This window comes from Chlamydotis macqueenii, chromosome 3 (genome assembly GCF_036417535.1).
Source record: "Chlamydotis macqueenii isolate bChlMac1 chromosome 3, bChlMac1.mat, whole genome shotgun sequence".
Lineage (NCBI taxonomy): Eukaryota > Metazoa > Chordata > Aves > Otidiformes > Otididae > Chlamydotis > Chlamydotis macqueenii.
The window spans coordinates 105038287-105058982 of NC_141558.1; the positions used below are offsets into that span (position 1 = coordinate 105038287).

The following is a 20696-nucleotide window of genomic DNA, read 5'->3' on the forward strand; positions in this document are numbered from 1 at the left end:
TCAGCTTTTCATTGGTCAGTTTTAGTATCTTGAAAGATGGGTACCCTTACCAAGTAATAAATATACAAAAAGCCACCCTTCTTGTAGGAAATGATTTTAAACATGTGTATTTAATTGTCCTATGCATGGATTTGATTAGGCTATTCTTGGACTAAGCTGTCAGGGAGCTAGAGAACTTCTCGCAGTCAAGAAAGGAAAGTTAAGGAAAACTCCATTTTCAGATTGAGCTGAAATATTGAAAGTCTGATGTTTGTAACTTGGGATGCATACTCTGGGTATGGATGAATGCAGCCTCCAGAGTCTTTTTCTTGGTTGTGCTGCTTTGTCTGTCGTGTTATTTCACCACTAGGGTATCACCCCATTTTAAGTTTCAACCTTTTAATAAAAATGTTAATAAGTACCTCCAAGACAACTTGTTTTGTTTCTGTGCAAAGAGAGTTAAAGATGCTATTAAAAGCAGAATGGCCATGAAGTGCCTCATGGCTTGATGATTTCCATGGTGATTATTGGAAGCAAGTGCTGATAACTTACACCTGAAGAGGGAAAACCAAGGAGTGAGCTCTTTCTAGACTGCCAATCAATAGGAACATTTTATTTAGTCACCAATAATAACTATGAAGTAACAACCTGATGATGAGATTCCTGCCTGGCATAAAAGCCACTTTTCCTCCATGCTCCCTGCTGCCTCCCTACTTCTGTCAGTTAGGGTCAGGATTAAAACCTTCGTGTTCTGGCCAGTCCCAAAAGTGGAATTTAAGTCATACAGTAAATTTCTTAATAGCACCATGCCCGAGAGGGATGCCATGGTGATACTTCCCTGCATACTTCCCTTTGACAACTAATCTCTTAGATATACTCCAAGTATGAGACACTTCTTTTAGTGGTTTTGTGTTCTGAGTACAGTTGAGAAGTTCTGCTTTTAGGGTTGTGTCCTTCTGGGAAATTGAAAGAAATTAAAACTCACAAGTTATATTCAGATCCAAAACATTAGAAAAACATGGTTGATTCATAAAGCTAAAAGCCATGTGTTGTCCAGACAAGTTAAAAATAAGAAGAGGAAAAAACCCACCAACAAACCACCCAGTGCTTTACTAATCTTTGATGGCAATGCAACATTGCCTGTCACCAAGACTGTATTATCTCATCTGGAATCCTAACAAATTTTATTCTTGAGATTTAAAGTTTTGTCTCATACTTCATTTTTTGAGGAAGGCTACACACAATCTAGCTGTGCTTACTCTGTAATTGAATGTGGCAGACATTGCACAGGACAGACCACTGCATGTGACTGGCTGATCCATATAAAACTGCCTTCCCAAGAGAAAGTTATACCCTTTAGTCTTAAAGAAAGAAATTAAGAAAAATATCAAACCAGCACAGTGCCTTGGCTCTGAGCTCTAGGAACTCTGCAAACCCTTTCAAGTAATTCATAATCTGCATTGCGGTCACCACTGTAATAGATACATAAATACAATTGCTCAAATTACCAGTTAGGTGACTTTTGTCTTGTCCTGCTGCTTGTTTATTTTAAGCACTTGATTTGTCCATCTGTCTTGATGACTTCTTGGTCCCTGGGGTACTATGTCTCTTGAGTGATTTGGCTTCTGGCAGCGGTTATCAGTCAGGCTGTGCTGGAAGAGCTCTCCGTAGTGAAACCCGGGTGTTGGTTTCAACGGATAGCGAGCCTCAGCGCAGGAACGACCTTGGTGGAGCTGTGTGTTAGCTCTGTGTTGTAAACGCTGACCTGCTGTAGTAGGAGGGCAGCTTTCCCTCCTGATCTGATCAGGTTAACACCAGGTATTTTGCAAGGCAGTATAAAATACCACGGTGCTTTTGAACAAGTGAATTTTTTTTTTGTGTTGTGTTCTGGCCTGAAGCTGCACGTCTTGAGTTAAAACCAGGATGTATTGATTTGTGTAACCACCTATTGACCTCTGCATCCTTTACATCTGAGCCGCGCAAGGGAACACTAGTCTTTTTATCTTTTTGTTGTTGTTACTCGTTGTTGTGAGTCACATAAGATATATTGCTGCTCTGTGTATAAACAACCTGGTTCATTCATTCTTAAGGTTCCTGCTCCTGTTTATTTTTCCATTTTTCTTCTTGAAAAAACAACCCTATTTGCTCCTTTCTTTAGTTTGTATTCCAAGGCAAATTGTGTTTAGTGTGACAATTTTCTTGCGTTTTTTGCACATCATCTCAAGTATGAAGCAAATTCTTGATAGTGTCTTTGCACGTACTTAATCTTGTTTTGCAGATTGAAGTCTGAAAGACCTTTATCTTTTCTGAAATTGAACTTCAGAGGTGTGTGTAACATCAGCTCCAAGTTGATCAGATATTTTTCTTTACAGAGGCAGTAGAATTTTTTTTTTCCTCACCTAGTTTTGGTTTCATTGATTCTGATGGTTCACTTGTTTGCGGTAGCCTAACATTCAGTTACTTCTGGATTTGTACTTAATAAAAAATAGGGGGTTTTAATTGATTCTTTACAGTACTAAGTTTTAGATGTACAATTCTGCTGTTAGTTTTACGATCCCTTCATTAAGTGTCTTGCTAAATGATGAGGCTCTTAAGCCTGGGTTTGCGGGGTGTTGCTAAAAAAAGTTGCGAGTGAATATGATCATAGTTGTGTGTCACGGGCTGCTGCACTGACCTTCCTTTCTTTTACCATTGATAAAAGTGCTTTTCTGTTGATGCTCCTCACATTTTGCAGGCTGCTGTAAGTAGCGTTATCAATGACTATAAAGTGCTGTTAGCTGGTTATATTATTTTTATCCAGTTTTATGTTAATATTTAAGATGTGAGAAAATGCACCAAACTCCTCTAATTCCAAAATGTAACAAGAAGTTTGATTGCAAGGGGTCATCTGCAGCAGTGCCTTGAACGCATCTGCAGGACATTGCTCTCCAGTGTTTTCAGCTCCCATTTGTGGATCTTAGTATCTACGAGAGTATTTTGGAAGGAGGCTCTGTTACAGCACTGTTGGTGTTCTCATTTTCAGCTGAAGATCTTGTATTTGCATGAGGACTTCCACTGTCAGAATGTGGATTTCTTTGGACTCTAGCATTCAAATATTTCATCTGTTTGTGATCTGTAGTTTTCATTACGAATTTCCATTTTCATTGCCAACAATGGATGTAGAGTTATTTTTATGGATAATTATGACACAGTGATCAGGAAAATTTTAGTAGTAATAACTGATGTAAGGCTCTCTTAAAATGTGTTGTTTTTCTGGATCTTACAATCCAATATTGTCATGTCTATAGAACTGCTGCCTTTGTAGAGGCTATATTAAATACATGTTAATGTAGAGCTTGTTTCATTGCGTTTATTTTTCTTCTAAAAAATCAGAATTTCCAAAATACTGCAATGTGCTTTCAAGTGAAAGGGCTACTGAAAAAGTTGTTATACAGTACAATTTTCAAAGCCATTTTACTGGAAGGACTGGTTGAACGTTGTGTGCAGATGCATATATTTGATTACTTCTTACAGAATTCTGCAAAATGGTACCCATCCACCTCAGAGCATTTACATTTGCATCTAATAGTATTGAAACATCTAGAATGTATGATTTTTTTTTGATGACAACAGAAAATTGGGAAACAAGTTATCTGGGTATGGAGCCTGAGAATAAACATAAAATTAATGTTGTATGTTTGGATGCAGTCCTGGAGTTATGAAGCCTCATTATAATCCAGGCTGACACCCATTTTCATTTTATATGCACTAGCACCTCTGAAGTGGATTTAATGTTGTTTTCTTCCTGTTCTGCAAGGGTTTTTTTTCTGCAAGAGCAGCAAAAAGGCAGCTTAGTGTGTATGGGAAGCAGGATCCAAACTCGATGTCTGTCTTGCAGGAGAAGAAAAGATAAATTCTCATAGAGGTTGCAGTTAAATCTCTTGCAGGGTGGTTTTATTTTCTCATGCTAATGTGTTTTGGTTTTTTTTTTTTTTTTTTTTTCCTTCTGTAAGTGATTAATTTAGGAAAAAAAAACAGTATTTGAACATGATTTTATATACTGTCGCATTAATAATTGGGCTTTTTGCATCCATAAACAGTGGATAAAATTCGAACAGTTTGTGCTTACCTGTCAGTTGTGCAGTAAAGCTGATCTAGTTCTGCTGCCTTTGTTTGGAAAACTTTTCTCAGTTTATTTTGCTAGCTTGCTAGCACTTCTGCAGTTTGTGTAATATGCCCACATAAAACATACAGACAGGCAGCAAAATGCGAATAAAATAAGCAAAAATCCTACTACTGCCAATTTTTTTTTTTCTTTTCTACCCCATGCAGAGTTTATTTTTAAAATCCCGACCGGTACTGGCTATGTCAGTATAACCCACTAGCTGAGAATAATTTTAAAGACAGTTTTGCCACTGGTTTGTACTTGGTATGATAGGTGAAATAAAAAGAGAGTAAAAGTAACGTGTGATTCCTAACTTGGTTGTAGGAGATGTAGTTGTAACGAGTTTTGCAAGTGATGGGTTGTTGGTTTGGTTTTAATTACACCTTTTCTGACTTGTTGGCAACCATTACTGAAGCTGGTTTTGACGGGTGAGTAATGTGTGGTTGTACAGAAAGCATTAATAGCGATTTAAATAGGCCTTCGCATGCACGCAGGGTTTCCAGTGGGAATGGTTTGAAATGGAGCGATTTCCGAGTAGCCACCCTTGGGGTGTCCGGTTTCCTGCGGGCGGGCGAGTGAAAGCTCGTAGGAAAACAATCTGCCTGCACCGCGGCCGCCCTCGCGAGCAGCACCGCTTGCTTTCACAGCTCCAAAACCTGTTCAGTGACTAAAGAGCCGCCCTTCCTTTCCAGGGGAAGGGAAAGGGAGCGAGTGAGGGTTTTTGATCTGGGGTTTCTACAGCTTTAGGGGTGGTGGTGGTTTTCCAGCGGGGAGGCCTCCAGGAAGAGGGGGAGTGTGCTTGGCTTCAGAGCAGCGCCAGGGCTGCGGGAAGGGAGGATGCTGATTACAATAATAAACAAATGCTGGGGATAGATTACTGCATGGCTGTCAGAGCAGACAGGACCGAAGGAGGAGATCCCCAGCAAAGGCTTCAGAGGTTGCAGCACGATCCTTTCCTGGAGATTTTTTTTTTTTTTCTTTACCTAAACAAAGAAAGTGACTTTTTAGATTTCCTTTAATGGGCCTTGGCTGTTGTGTGGTGCAGCATCCCCTGGGCGAAGCGAAGAAGGCTGGAGGTGGCTTGGTTACTGCCATAGCAACACCAGCCTGCTGGTGGCCAGCTGCGAGGAGGGCAGGGAGAGGAGAGGTGGTCCCCTGTGCAGCCACGCTGCTGTGTTTCCTAGGCTGAAGCGTGTCTCGTCCCATTTTGACTTCTCTGAAAAGTTGACTTTTGGTGCTTTCTATAAACAGAAGTTTCTCTGGGGATTTTTTTTCTTCCTCTTTTTTTTTTTTCTTAATTTTTTTTTTTTTTCCCCCTTGAATGGAGCAACATGGAAGGACTTGCTCCTCCTCCCCACCCTCTGCATCTACCGCACAGCAGCGGAGCATACTTGCTTGGGGTAATTGAGACCAAACATTGAGCTTGAGGCCTGCAAGAAGCACTTGGAGCCTGCAGGCCATTGCTGAGGTGAGCTGGAGGCAGTCCTGGCCAGGTGTGGAGACTTGGAGATCTCCACAGTTCCATGGGGCCAGGTTAACTCTGGAAGAAGCATCACCCAGCATCAGCGGCTCACCCCCAGGTGCCCAGCCTGTGGGAAGGAGCGAGGACAGGGAGGCTGCGACGATGCTGCTGTGTGAACTGCCCACGGGAGAACACAGCCCGGGAGAGGGGCAGGCGCAGGATCTCTCGAAGAGTTCTGAGGCAGTATAGGTGCAAAAAGAGAGAAACCTTTTGAAGGTTACAGACCTGACTTGAAGGACGTACCAGGAAAATGTAGGCTTCGGGGGACGCTTAATGATGATTGGCCTGAACTTCAGCTTGCGTGAGTTGCTGACAAAGTTTGAAAAGGTATGATAAGCACAATTTTGTATACTTACGCCTTTGAAAAATATATGATAAAAAGGGCAGGTTGATGTTCAACTTAAGAGGTTTTCTGTGTTGCTGTTAAACATCCTTATGTGACCTCTGTTTGACTGTGTCACAAACATGGAGGTCTACTGCTTCTTCCCATCTGCATTTCAGGTCCTACAAGTTTAGTTTTAGAGCATGTGCTCTGATGGTGATCATCTTCTCTTTTTTTTTTTTTTTTTTTTGTCAAAGGAAATGAGAGAAGTTTGGACTTTCCTAAGACAAGAGCATTGAAGGGACTTTCCAGGATGCCTGTGACATTACTTCACAGTTGACATGAAGGAAGTGCTCTGCAGTTTGCTGTTAAATTTAGTTGAATGTTATCTCAGTCAAATTAGAAGATGAGATGATCTTAGAAGATAATCTTCAGATTAGAAGATTAGATTATGGCTTTTATAAGTAGAATTACTTCCTATGAATGCACTGCTTTTCCCATCATTTCATCTGTTCTTAGAATCATAGAATAGTTTGGGTTGGAAGGGACCTTTAAAGGCCATCTAGCCCAACCCACCTGCAAGGAACAGGGACATCTCCAACCAAATCGGGTTGCTCAGAGCCCCATCCTTGAATGTTTCCAGGAATGGGGCAAATGGGGCAAATTCTTCATTTAATCAAGCTAGTTACTCTTTCTCTTAGCAGGACATTTGGTAACAGTAATGCTGAGAGGCAGGAGGCTTGACTTTGCAGTGATGCCATTGATTAGCAAGAGATATGAAACTGTTCAAAACCAGATTGTTTTAATATAATCATCAACGCTTCTAATGAAATCCAGATTGTATGTTTGTAACCGTCATTAGTTTGACATTGCGTACTATATTTTTTTTTTTTTGTAACACTTCTCCATACAAACTTCCTGTGCCCTGCAAGACTAGAGTCTGTAACAAAATATATGGTAGTTTATTTACACATTAAGATAAAAAACATTAATACTGTGGTCACAAAGCAGGAGAGCAGATTGTAAAGCCTGATTCTGTGATTTTTCTGTCTTAAATCTCTCAATTTCAGTATGCCTTCTTTGATTTTTTTAAATGCAGATCAGCACTGGTCACTGGACAGTAGTATGAGTATTACTAAGTGAACCTAGAAGTCTCATAAAATAAAATTACTTTTGTTTTCGGTTTGTATAATGATTTTGCTTAATTAAAAAGTCATAGCAAGCCCAGGTCCTCAGAAGACTGTTGTAAACTGGTTTGGATTTGTTGAATTTTAAAAACACTTTTATTTTTACTTTCCTACAGTAGCAAACTTTAGAGCTAATGGGGCAGATACTGTTCAGTATTCCGTCTAGCTTGACTCTTAACAGTGAAAGCGTTTGTGACATGATTTCTTCACTTTGTCCTCTCTTGCTCCCAGTCTGTCAGCTGGGTTTCACTCTTCTCTTGTAGTTGCTGCTGCTAGCCTTTGAAGAGTAGGACACATGCTGGAGTCTGAGATGCTTCATGATGTTTTTAAGACACAAGTTTTGAAAACAGTGTTTCTAATATTTCTTGTATTGTACGAGCCTTGGCATTCGCAAAATCCATGCTCTCCCCTGTGATTTTGAATATTCCAGTGTCTTATTTCATCTCAAAGGAGTTGATCATAGCAACAAAAGCAAAACTTACGGGTCTCTCAGCTCTGCTTTATTTTTTAATTTGGAGCTTACTTGTGTCATTTTGTTGTCTATTGTGCTGAAATTTGTAACACAGTGTAGGAGGATGCTATGGTACTGGACAAGAAAGTTAGCATTTTAGTTGATGAACTTTGACCATAAATTCTTATTTGTGCTTATTGAGCAAGTTTTCTTTTTGTTTCTTTTTTTTTTTTTTTTTTTTTTTTTTTTTTGAGCAAGTTCCCCTCCTCCCCTCTCATGATTCCCCATACGCCCATCCTGTTCTTCCTAACTGAGGACTTTGCCAGGAGAAACAGCGTTATGACAGTGATGTTGGCTTGCAAGCTACTCTGAGCTTTCTGGATTCATGAATATATGTTGTAAGGAGAGAACCACAAGTGCTGTTACTGTGGTTATAATGCAGAAGCCAGATGGCATTTGCAGAAGCTTGCACGGCCCTCCTTCCCTATGCAAAAGCAGAGTCATGTTATATTGGAGGGGGCAGGGTCACTTTGGCTTTGTTCAGTTGCAATTATGTGACTGCTGGAATTAGTATTAACAGATTTATGATGCCCCTCAGATGCTGAGTCAATGCCATGTGATGGAGCTGCAGAGGCTGTCAAAGGCAGGATGGCATTCTCAACCTTCCTAAGTGCATAATCATTCTTGCGATGAAATGAATCCTTACCCACACCATATGTCACCTGTTAAGGTACTATCCGTTAGGTTTAAGTGCAAGAGAAGACAGCTTTTTGGAAGCTTGAAGTGTCAGTGCAAGGCTTTCAGTAGTAAAAGCGTTTGAAAATTAGGTGTGAAAAATAGCCCAAGGTGGTTTTTCCTCAAAAAACTTGTGGTTTTTTTTCTTCCTGAAATATCTGACAGCTTAACTAGTAATTAAATTTCTGTCATATCTAAAGCCAATTGCTTCTGTGAACTGCTTTGATCTTACACTGTAGTCACAGGGGCTGCAGCGATACCCGGTGTGGTTGCCGTATGACACTTTAGAGAGGCTTTAATGTCTGTCTTTATAGACAGACCTGCCACTGGTGGGTTTATGATAATGGTAATTCTGCCCAAGGGTTTTTGCATATGTACTGCTCTTCTGAATGTGAGTTCATTGAAACTGGTTGCTTAACAGCACTGCCACTGCAGGCCTCTGATACAGCAGATGGGATGTGCTTTTCTTAAGTTATGACTGTCCTGTGACACCGGAGGAGAGACTCCTTGGATGAGTACCTGGATTCTTCAGAGACTTTTCTTTTTTTAACCATCTATTTTTGCAACAGCATCCCACTTTCCCTGTCACCCCCAGCATCTGTAAGAAAAAGAGCAATAATAGTCCTGTTTCCCTTTCACAATGGCTGCTTTCATACGCCTGTATCATGCCCTAATTCTTACTCCCTCCTTAAGAGTCATCAAAAAGTGAAAAGCTCTGAGTGAAGCGGAAGCTAAAGGGAACATCTGATGCAGCAGTGTTTCCAGAGGCAGCTGGCAGCAGCAGGTAACTTGTATCTGGTTCAATACAGACTAAACGATCTGCTCTTAAAAAAAAAAAATACAAAAGAAATTCCTTTCCTTGCTACCTGCTGTGAGACCTCAAAAGAAGATGTTCTAGCTGATGACTGTGGCATACAGTAATGTCCTTTGGTTGGCACTGATGCTTTTGTTCCAGCTGTTGCAGCTGGAAGAGTTTTCTGCAGATACTTTGGTGAGCAGCCATCACCTTTATTCCTGACCTCTAAAAGGCATTTCTGTAACTCTGTCTCTGCTGACTTGAACGTTGTCACTGAAGGCAATGGCCAGTCATTTTTGTGGGACTTGGAATTCCCTGTACCTGCACCAAGTCTGTTGTCCTATTTCAGCCACAGGCATGATTTGTACTGAGTGGAAGAAGTACAAAGCTGTCCTGGCAAAATAGGCCAGGGATAACCTTTGCTGGGGAAAGTGCAATTTTTCAAGCAATTTTTTGTTCATGAGGAGTCAACTGCAACCCTGCTAAGATATGATCCTCTTAAGATCTTCACGTGGTTCAAAAGCCACAACAGTTTGGCTGTTCTGTGGCTTGTACCAGGGGATTAAAATTGCATAGCAGTCTGTGTGCCAACACAAAATGCTACCAGTCTTGTGGTACAGCATCAACATTGGACCTGCATGTCCATTTCCTAAAAGCCATGTGTAGGTTGTGTGCCATAACTTGGCATCCCTACTCTGCGGTTAGATCTTTATAGAAATTCAGTGGTATTCTGTTTCCTAATAAACATAAAAATGGTTAAAAATTAGGCCATAATACAGAATTTTGCTGTGTATGGTGGGTTTAAAAAACATTGGAGTAAAACGTTGATAAGCCCGATATGTAAGTGTTTTAAAAACCCCCATGAAGCTATGACTTGGTATAGAATGCTGTTGACCTTTTTTGTAAGAGGGGAAGTTTTGTGTCATATCATACGTAGTAAAAACTTGATTAAGGGATCTTGATAACAGAATCTGTAATGTTATAGGAACTTCTGTTTATTTATCTTACAGAAGAAACTAAATTCTCTTAGATCTTTGTATTGTAAAGCTCAAATACTGTGGTTTTCTTAATAGACAGAATGGAATAGAGTAAGATCTTGTGTGCTATAAAATGCATTGTTTCTACCACTTTAATTTTGTCTTCAAAATGTGGAGTTTTCTTTCACCAGTCATGTTTTTATCTTCACCAGAAGGGCTCCGGCCCTTAAAGAGGAAAAGATTTTGCCTGTGTTGTTAGCAATGTACCAATGGAGATGGTATAAACAAACAAAATCTGAAAAAACATGAATGGAAGTGAATACACTAAGAGCTTAGGGAGTTGCAGAGTGAATTAGAGACCCCCAGGACTCATAATTCAGAAAAAAAGGCAGTAGAATGCCCATTGTCATGGGAATGCTGTTGGTTTGGGTTTGGTTTTGGGTTGTTTGGGTTTTTTCAGTCTTTTAAAGGGATTTTGTTTGTTTGTTTGTTTTTATAAAGGATTAATAGTTTACAAAGGACAATTATGTCTACTGTTGTAATGGTTTAAAATATCCTAGCAGTCTGTAAGGAGGAAAAAAAGAAAAAAGTTTGATGGGTGTTTGACCTTGGAGTTGGAGTCACAAAGTTCAGTTCCGTTCAAGTCTTTGTCCTGTATTTTCCTTTGCCCTTGGCAAGTCACTCTCATCTGCCTTTGGGCTGTTCAAACAGCAACTCCAACTAGAGTCAGCTATGTTTTTGGGTCCTTTTCAGAATGGCCATCTATAGCGTTATTTAGTGTCACATACCAAATTTATACATTCTTCAGTTGTCATCATATGAAAATTTAATATTTTATTTGATTGAAATTAAAGCAAGAAGTAGGCTTCTTATTATGGAGATAAGATTTAAAATCAGATCCAAGCATAAAATAAAGGATTGAATTCTGCAGGTAAGCATCCACCGTGAGAGGGATAAAGAGGGAGAGAAGCAAAGAAGTCTAAGGTTCAGAACGGAAATAAGGTCACCAGATCAAAGTGGAACAGATAGGCAGTGGTTGATCTTAATTCTTAAAAGTAATTTAAGGAAAGTGGCAATCTTCTAATAGGCTGGCTAGGGTGAAGTAGATATATAAATGTCAGTCTAGTTATTTCTTCTCTTTTCTATCCTTCAAAACTTTGAAACTTGCACCTTAGCTTATATATAGGATGAACTCTTTCCTCAAGGAGCATTCTTTTAATTTAGGACCTTAATGCTGCAAGCACTTGGGCATGTAAACCTTATAGCAATAAATCATCGATCCAGTTTAACGGATATGCGCACATAAATATTTGCAAAATTAGCAAAATATGTCACGTTTATAGTAATGCCTTCAAAAATTAAGTTAGTAAAACTGTGTAACTACAGTTTAAGAACTATGAATTTCTTCTAATAAGAAGTCCTTCTCTGTTTGTAGTGTATTTCTTTAGGTTTCTTTTTCCTTTGGGTTTTTTTTCCTTTTTTTTTCTTTGTTTTTTTTTTTCTTTGCTTTGTTTTGCATGCACTGGGAGAGTGCTCTGACCTATTGCATTGTGCTAAGAAGAATGGCAGTATTTCTCAGAGTAACTCCTCTTTATGTGGCAAAAGCAACAGAATTTTTTTTTTCCCCTCTTCTACTGCATCTTCCAGTGTTTTGCTCTGGTGAGTCTGGATATAGGAGCTTCCTTGTGATAACAGGAAAGTGTTTATAATTGCTTTTAAAGTACTGAAAAATTGAAATTGGACTAACTCTTATTAGAGCTAATCCTAGTTTGAGCCTGAGCAGGAATAATCAACTTTTTTCATCCCTTTTTGCGACATGGACAATGGAGAAGAATATGGAGAGTCAATGACCAAGAAAAGGCAGGAGAAAGAGAAATAATTGATCAGGATGAACGTGAATTGAGATGTGTACAGAATGCATAGAGTTCTTTGAAGTAAGAAATTCTAAGGGGGGACAGCCACAACGTGTTTACAAATCTCGTAAGAATTGAAAGATTACGATAACACAGTGAGTAAAGGACATTATTACCAATCGTTACCAGTTACAACAATCTTAGGACAGAATGGGAGCCCATCATCCTTGTTAGCCTTCCAACAGAGGAGAATACCTGAATAAAAATGCTCAAGATCTTTTGGGGAATAACTAACTTAATATGTCTTCTGTTGCTGTTAGCCATCTTTCACATGCCACCATCCTGCTGCACTACTTTTATGTGTATGTTGATGTGGGACATGTTATTTGGATTTCTCTTCCTCTTTTTTTTTTTTTTTTTGAGACCTGTGATGCATTAGCATTTGGTAACTTTAATATCAGTCCTGTTCTTGGAAAATGGAAATCAGAAAAAAGAAAGATACGTTAATTAGGAAAATTGATTCTTTGAACTGAGCTGTCACAACATGCCCATCACAGATGGGTCACAAGAATACAAACAGCAGATTTACTGTGCCTTAATCACTGTAACATGATAACTGGCAAATGCAAGAATCAAACCCATTTTGAATGAAACATTTTAAGTGTGCATGCTTAAGTGTCCTCTCAAATGTAGTCAAAGTTAGAATGCTTTATGAAGGTTCTCGATAGCTTTAGAATGAATGTCATGACTGTAGAATGGAAGATTAGAGATCAGTTTGTTTTCAATGAAGTTTTCTTTTGTAACTTTAAAGAGACATAGAAATGGATTTGACATGACCAGGCTTTTGTAGCACTAATTAGTGTGCAACTGAAACTGCAGCTGCTGTACGTGGTTGTATTTCCTGCTGTGTGAACTTGAGCTGGTTTTCACTGGGTCTACTGGCATACTGGAGTCATAAGGACAGGAGCTGCAAATATTTTCAGATAAGCATCTGTTTTTTTTTTTTTTTTTTTAACTGATGACTATGCTGTCTTATTTGGGTTTATTGATCATCAGACACTTCCATTTTGGTTTTTCATTTTAAATGCCATTGCTTGTACCTATTTTCAGAATGGTGATTTTTATCAGGATGGTTTAAAGACAGCCAAAGTGTCTTTTTACCTGTTTTAAAGTAGTGAAACTCAGGGCAAAGAATAGGTAGTTGTTCAAAGTCACATAATAGCTCAGCTGGAGAACCACACCTTCACTGTTGCCTGCTCCCTCTTTTGCCTGCCCTTCCCTCCCCATTTTTCCCTCTCTGTCTCTCCTCCTCCACTTCTCCAGCTGTGTCTTTTTTTTTTTTTTTTTAATTCTTTCATAACTGAAGTAACCTTTCTTGCAGTCTCAAATTCATAGCTAATTTTCCACTGTTTCCAACTGTCATTTGTAGATGTGCAAGGAGCCATTCTAAGATGCGAGACTATATCTTGGGGATGGGGAAGTACAAGAGCCCCCTCCTTTCCTGCTCCTGGGAACAGGTGGAGATTACTAAGGAGCTGTCTGAAGAATGAAAACCTTTAAGGGATTTCAGTTATTTAATTTCTTCCTTTGCAAAAGAAGTGTACTTATATCTGCATGAAGTTCCTGTCGCAATCTTCGCTGATTAATCTTATTGAGACAGCCAGGACACCTCCTGGGTCTCTACACATTTACATTGCTCTGTTAGAGTATACATCAATGTATGGATGCTAGAAAGCATTGGCGGTGATGAAGGAAGTTTTATTTGCTCTTACCATGTGTTTTAAAAATAATACTGTGCTCGGCTAGATGAAGACAGCATCTGTAATGTGCTTCTTGAGGCAGATGGTAGATCAGAGAATAAAGTATCTTTAATTTCTAAGGGGAGGAAAAGTGAGTAAGCTGGATTGAAATCACAAGCACTTCCTCTTCTTTTCAGTATTTACTATGAAATTCAGATTATAGTACATCCTGCTGTTTTATGTTTACCTCTGCATATATTGCAGGCTGTGGTGTACAGGAGTTTCATTGTAAAGATGAGCTTGTGGTAGCTGTCGTTTAAGGACATAGGTTTTAGTTAAAAGATTTAATTGCACATGACCTAAAGCTCTGTGTAGACTTTGAATTTCGCTGGGCTGTCTAAAGTTTCTGCAGTGTTTGGACAGCACCTTCAGTGCTACAAAAACATGCAGGGAACTTCATGTTTATAGTTGTAAGTCCTGTTTCACAGTCAAGGATGACTTTCCAACTTCTTTTCTCACACTTAAGAAAGGTAGACCTTTTATAATGATGTGAATAGGGTTGCAGGTTTTCCCCTCTGCATCTCTTTTCAGAGTTACTCAAGAAAGTCAGGCTATGTGCTCTCTCCTAGTGCTTAGGAGTACTTATGAGAATAAAATCTCTCTTCCTTTATTAAGAGAACTAAGACGTTTGGACTTTACTTGTTGATATTTCAGGACATACAAGCTGAGATTGATGCCCACAATGACATCTTTAAAAGCATTGATGGAAACAGACAGAAGATGGTAAAAGCCTTAGGAAACTCTGAGGAAGCTGCACTGCTCCAGCACCGGCTTGATGACATGAACCAACGCTGGAATGACCTGAAAGCGAAGTCAGCTAACATCAGGTAAGTAATGAAAATGTCAAGACATGAATGTAGCTCAGTTGCTGTCTTCTAAAGGGTTTGAGAAATATGACCACGGCATTGAAGAGAAATCTCTATTTCCTTCCATAAAGGACCCCTGAGCACAAATATCGAACCTTAGTGCACTCACCATACAGACTTAACTACTTCTCTCTCCAGAGCTGTGCAGTTGTAATTTGTCAATCTGTACTAAATTTTCCAGAAAGTATGTTGAAATTTTCCTTATTGTAAATCAACAGCAATGTCAATTAAGTAATTCGTGAAATCTACCGTTATTGGGAGGAGAAATAAGGAGTTTGTTGTTGGTTTTGTTTTTACCACTAAAATGAATAATCTGATAGAACTTGCTTCTTAAGTGTCTTGATCCATATTGGTAGTATTTTTTTTTAATTGCAGCTATTCAACTAAGAAATGATTTAAAATACATATTAATGAAGGAGTGCACTTTACAATTTTTTGACCCTACCAGTGCCAAGCTCACTGACTATCCAAGTGTAGTCAATGTTAAAATCTTTGTCATGTCATTGGGGAAGTAGATATTGCCATATTCATTTATGTGAATAAAATTCCGCATTAAAAAGAATTACATAGAAAAGAATTTCTAGAGCTTTTAATTGCAGCTGCTTGCTTGTTGATTAAAGGACACTATTCTTTTAATAAAACAGAACACTGTTAAGCATTCATATGAATTTTTCAAAGGCCAGAAAAATGAGTTGAGCTTAGAATTGAGGCCCAAGAGTTTGAAAGAGTGAGATAGAGGGGAAGGTGTGACGTTTACTTTTCATCTCTGCTTATGCCATCACCAACTTGATAAACAGTTAAGTGAAACAGGTAAATCAGCTCCATGAAAGCCCACAGGCAGAGCTTGAACCAGAGGAACCAAGCAGCTTGGTGTGGGGGCTTGCAGAGACTGACCCCAGCACACAACCATTTAATACAAGAGCTATTAAACTTGGGCTGTTACGAACTCTACTCACAAATAAGTCAATGTGAGAGAAAGATGAAACTGTGCTGCTAAGGTAATAATTTAGCAACTGCGGAGTTCTAGCAAGAACAATTCTGTTGCTTGGCCTTTCCTGAGGTTGATCACATTTAGGAGAAATTGATGGCCAGAAAAAGGGGCCTTCAAGCTATTTACCCTGGCTAGCTGTGAGTTCCAAGGCAGTCATACAGAGACAGTGATTGTGCAGTGAATACTGCAGAGCTACATGTCACTGAGCTGCAAGTAGTAGACAGACAGGAAAGAGAATACAGGAGCAAATATGAGGTAAATTAACCTCTCAAATCTCAGTCGCCACTGAAAGGAGCGTAGCATTTCTGAGTTCATGTATTTTGCTCTGTTCTTTGATTGCAGTTAACTTTTCTAACTCACGCAAGAGTGATGAAAGCCTTCACAGGGAAATAACAAAGCATAGAACTGATATGAAGTTGTGTGTTGATGTAGTTCTTTGTCTTCAATTTTTGCTTTCTTGCTGTACCTTATTTCAAGGATGAATTGGAAAGCAAAATTGTATGGATGAGTCTTGTGAGAGCAGCCTGTAACTGTGTTAGATACTAACTGTATGATGATTGAAAAATCTGATTGTTTTGTTATGGGTTTTAGTTTGGGATAGTGCTTCTAAATTAAGGTTTCTTAAAGTTTGGGTTTTTTTTTTTATATTTTCAGCTATGTGTACATTCTGATTAGGTTGATTTTTCATTGCTGAAAGTACGGCTCTCCCTTAGAGATAGTATGAGCTTTTCTTCATTTCTTCGTTCCTCGGAGCTGATGATAGTAGTCACTGCGTTGGCTTTACTTCCTTGCTGTTGTAACTAAAGAGAGTTCCAAACTGAAAAAGCAGCACTCTTGTGCCATATTTTTAAATACATGGAAACTACCTAAACCTGTACTTGTAAGTGACTATGACACCATCTGAGAGGACTGTACCTCTCCTTGAAATTACTCGTAGGCTTTTTCACAGTTCTTTCTTTTTCTCTATTATCTTATTCCCAGGAAGAAAACAAAGCTGCAGATTTGTGTGGGTCTGCCCTTTAAAGCCAAATGTTTAGGAGAGATTCTTCTCTCCTGGAGCAGAATGTGCAAAGGTGATAGTGCTTGGGGGAGGGTAGAGGTAAAAGTATGGGAGAAACAGAGAAGGAATCTCTATATTTAGACCACCCACCAGTCTCTTTATTCCATGTGTTCCCTTGTCACTCAGCAGGGAAAGTGTTACCTCTGGGACAGAAACAAAAGCTGAGGTCTCCAGCTGTGAAGAGATCCTCTCCGGGTCAACAAAAGGGGAGTTATGTCAGAGTTGCTGCTCTTCTGGATGATTTTATTCAGCCTGGGTGGAAGAGAGGGGCACTCAGTCTGGTCAGCTGGATGGGAGCATGTGTTTCTTGGGCTAATCCAGGATTCCCTTAGGACTGCTTCTGAATACCAGGTGGTTGATGCTGGGGAATATTGCTCCAACCAGTGCTCCAACCTGAACAATCATCTGTAACTCACCTGTATTTTTATCAGAGCAGATTCTTAAACTACCACCTGACCTGGCAAATCCCTGGAGATTGCAAATTCATTTGTCACATGAGCACAAATACATGAAGCTTTGCTTGCAGGTTGTGTATTGGTAGAAGTACTAATTCCAAAACAAATGCCAGAAATCATGTATTTGAAAGCAAAGAAGCCCAAGGAACATTTAAGAATTCCAACACAGTTTATTGACTCTTTTTGATAATGTCTGTATGACAAATGTAAATGTGACACCAGCGCTTCACACTGAAATGCAAATTGGACCATATCTTGCTTCCCTTGCTCCTATTTGCTTTGCAGAGGGTTTACTGAATGCATGTGTCTCTGGTCCCCAGGAGAAATTAATGCTTGAGTCCACTCTTCAGCTACTGCTGCATCTCCCTTTTATTTTCAGTATTGTTTCTGATAAGATTAGAAGGGTAACATTCAGGAAAAATCCAGGCTGATGTTTTCCTGTGTGCGTTTTTTTTTTCCCCCTTAATGTCTTTCTGACCTTTCTAGAGAAAAGTTAGCGCACTTTGTGTTCAGAGAAGAATTTTAAAGTCCCTGTTAGTGTAGTCCGTTTCCTCCCCACCTCTTACTGCTCTACCCCCACAAGTTTAGCTTGCACTGGACTTTGAAACCAACTGCTAGTGATATTTTGCTACTTTCATTAATCTGACATGCACATGGCTACTCATTAGTGGTAAATTACAGTGCACTTAATCTAGTATCATATGCCACATAATTCACATTAATATCAAATTAGATATTTTCAGTATTAATGTTATTGCACTGAATGTTAAATTAACAGTGAATACCCTTAAATTGCCCTTTAACTAGTTGCAGGGTTTTTTTCCTCCCTTACAAAACTCCAATTCATTTTGTGTAGAAGGATTCCGCTAAATAATTAGAGCAGAATCTTGAAGTTTCAAAGAGTGCCAGTTTTTAGAAGTGAGAGCTGCTTAAATGTGCTAGATATAGTAATAAATCATGACAAATAGAGATTTCGCTGTCAAATGTAATTGAAAACTGCAGATCTGAACATTTTAATTGTGGTTGCTTCTAGAAAATCATAAAGGTGCTTTATTTTTGTAACAATTTGTGAGTCTAACAGCAAAGCTATCAATTCAAATGTGGGCTCTGTTGGCTTAGATGAGAGAGCAGTGTCCTCTGCCTGATTAATAGAGTGTATAACTTGGTTTTCACTTCCAGAAAGGAGGGCTGGTTCTGAGTGCCTAGCACCTGAGGGTAACATACATGCAATACTTTGCAGCTTGGTATTTCTGAGGGCATTTTTGATGGAACATCAAGCTAGTTGTGAAAAGGAGAAGGTAAACATCGTGTGTGTACCACCCTATGCTGTTGGAAGTGTGCCCCTGTGCATGGCTGGGGGCTTCAGGGGCCAACTGTGGTGAATGCTCCAGCTGTGAAGCAGCAGGTACCTTGTGCACTGGCTTGCTGTAGAGTTAATACCATCCATACGGGAAGAACATTGATTGCCTTGAGAGTAGTTCTGGTTAAAGAACTGAAAACAGGCCAGGAGATCCGAGACACTATGTTTCATTCAGGAGCTGCTGGTCTGCAGGCCAAGGCCTGCAGGATGCTCTTCCCCTGTACTGGTATAACCACAAATGCAGTAGCTTGGTTGTAATTCAGTGCAAGGCAGGATGCTGACTCAGCTGTTTGGGCCTGGGCTATGAGCAGCTGGCTTGAATTCAGTGTCGATAGAAAGGTATCAGTGAGAGCAATAAGGGACAGTAGAAACCGAGATGCACAAAACTGTAAGCAGTAAAATGTCACTTCTAGCAAGTACTTTAATTTTTTTTTCCCCAAGTGATTACCTAAGCACTTTCCTCAATAGAGTGAAGAAGAATAGGTTCCTCCTCCTAAAGTTAGTTTATCCTTTTTAGAAATGTGATTTTTTTTTTTTCTACGATTTTTTTTCTTTGTGTCTTTTTCCCTCCCATGCACTCTTACTGACTACTTTTTTGATTCATCTAATCTAGTATGCGTGGGAGATCCCAGCATACCCAAACCCAAGCCTTTGCCTTGAAATTGCCCTTGAAGCACGTCACCCCTTCACTCCAACCATTGTCATATCAGTCCCAAACATTTACTCAAATGCCATTTAAGCCGATAATACAAGAGAAGACAGATGAAAGTTTTGAGATACAAGTTACAGTGAATCAGAAGAAAAGATAAAAAACCATGCGCAAAATGAAGGATAGGGAAAAGGTAGGAAACAGTAGTAAAGTTCAGTTCACTGATCTGTCAGAAGCGGGGCAGGAAGGTGCAGAGCTGGTGTCAGACTGCACTGAAAAGGACTTAGCTCTACTCCATCACCTGCATGGAGAAATCAGTTGTTGTTTACTGATATAAACTAAGTACATGCTGGTCTCAAATGAATCCATAACATAGAACGATGCCAGGAAAAGGGGGGCAAGTGGTCCCTGTCAAAGATTTCTCTGCAGCTGTGTAGGCACTGCAGGGAGAAGCCATCAAGTCAAGGCCTTTTTTGAAAATGATAGAAAGGGTATTGTGGAATCCAGGGTTTTTGTCAATTAAACTGAAGGGGAGAGAGTCACTGGGTTAATTCTCTAGTAACTCACCATTGACTAAAGGTCATGTATTAAATAATGTGTGACACTAGTATGTTCATCAGCACAGGCAATTTGCTGTTGGTCAATGCTCGAGGAACTTGCTTTTGCTGCTGGAAAGTCAAGGTCCTGGCATGAAAGAGTTGAGTTTTGCAGTGCTTTAGCTCACAAAGTGATGTTTGTACCTCACGCACTGCAGTGGTGGAGTCCCAACAAATCAAAACATTTGTTTTTGTTGCATAGACATGCAGTGTTCAAAGTTTTAGATAAGTTAAAACATCAGGTACATATTTGTCTGTGTTCCCCTATTTTTCCCCTGCTTATTTTGATTCTTGATTCACTGTGCAAAATGTTTTAAGTAGAGACTTTTAACATGAAGTTGCTTTGCAGTTAAACACTTGAAACACTCCTGTAGTAATGATGGAGAAAATTTATTTATTTATTGTATTCCCATGCTGGTTTTGCCATTCAGGGCTTTAAAGATGTTTTGATGTTGTTTCACAGGGCTCACTTGGAGGCCAGTGCAGAGAAATGGAACAGATTGCTGACATCCCTGGAAGAGTTAATCAAATGGCTGAATGCGAAAGATGAAGAACTGAAGAAGCAAATGCCCATTGGAGGGGATGTTCCAACCTTACAGCAACAGTATGACCACTGCAAAGTAAGTTGCTTAAATTGTATGGATAAGTATGCTACTCTGAATGATAGAATGAAGCAAATCTGAGTACAGGAGAAATTCTGAACACCTCCTAGTGACTGAGTTCTAGAAAAAAAGGTCTGGGTCTCTACCCCTTTTTCTTCCTCACCTTGCCCAATAAAGCACAACTAAGATACTCTGTATAAAACTTCATCTAAAGGATTTCTAATACATATATTCAGTCCAAACACTTTTTAAAAAAAAAAAATGTTTTGTGATGTTTTTTGATTCCTACCACATAGCACTGTTATTTTACTCTAAGTAAAGTTAAGGTAGGTGTACAAAAATAAGACCTGAA

General features: G+C 39.4%; 1 protein-coding gene across 1 annotated transcript in view; it reads left to right on the forward strand.

Moving 5' to 3' along the window:
• Positions 1-20696, forward strand: part of UTRN (utrophin) — a 356589-nt gene that overhangs the window by 202989 nt on the left and 132904 nt on the right. The window contains exons 52-53 of the mRNA XM_086743718.1: positions 14420-14592; positions 20206-20362. Of these exons, the coding sequence (XP_086599844.1) occupies positions 14420-14592; positions 20206-20362 (330 nt within the window). The remainder of the gene's footprint in view (positions 1-14419; positions 14593-20205; positions 20363-20696) is intronic.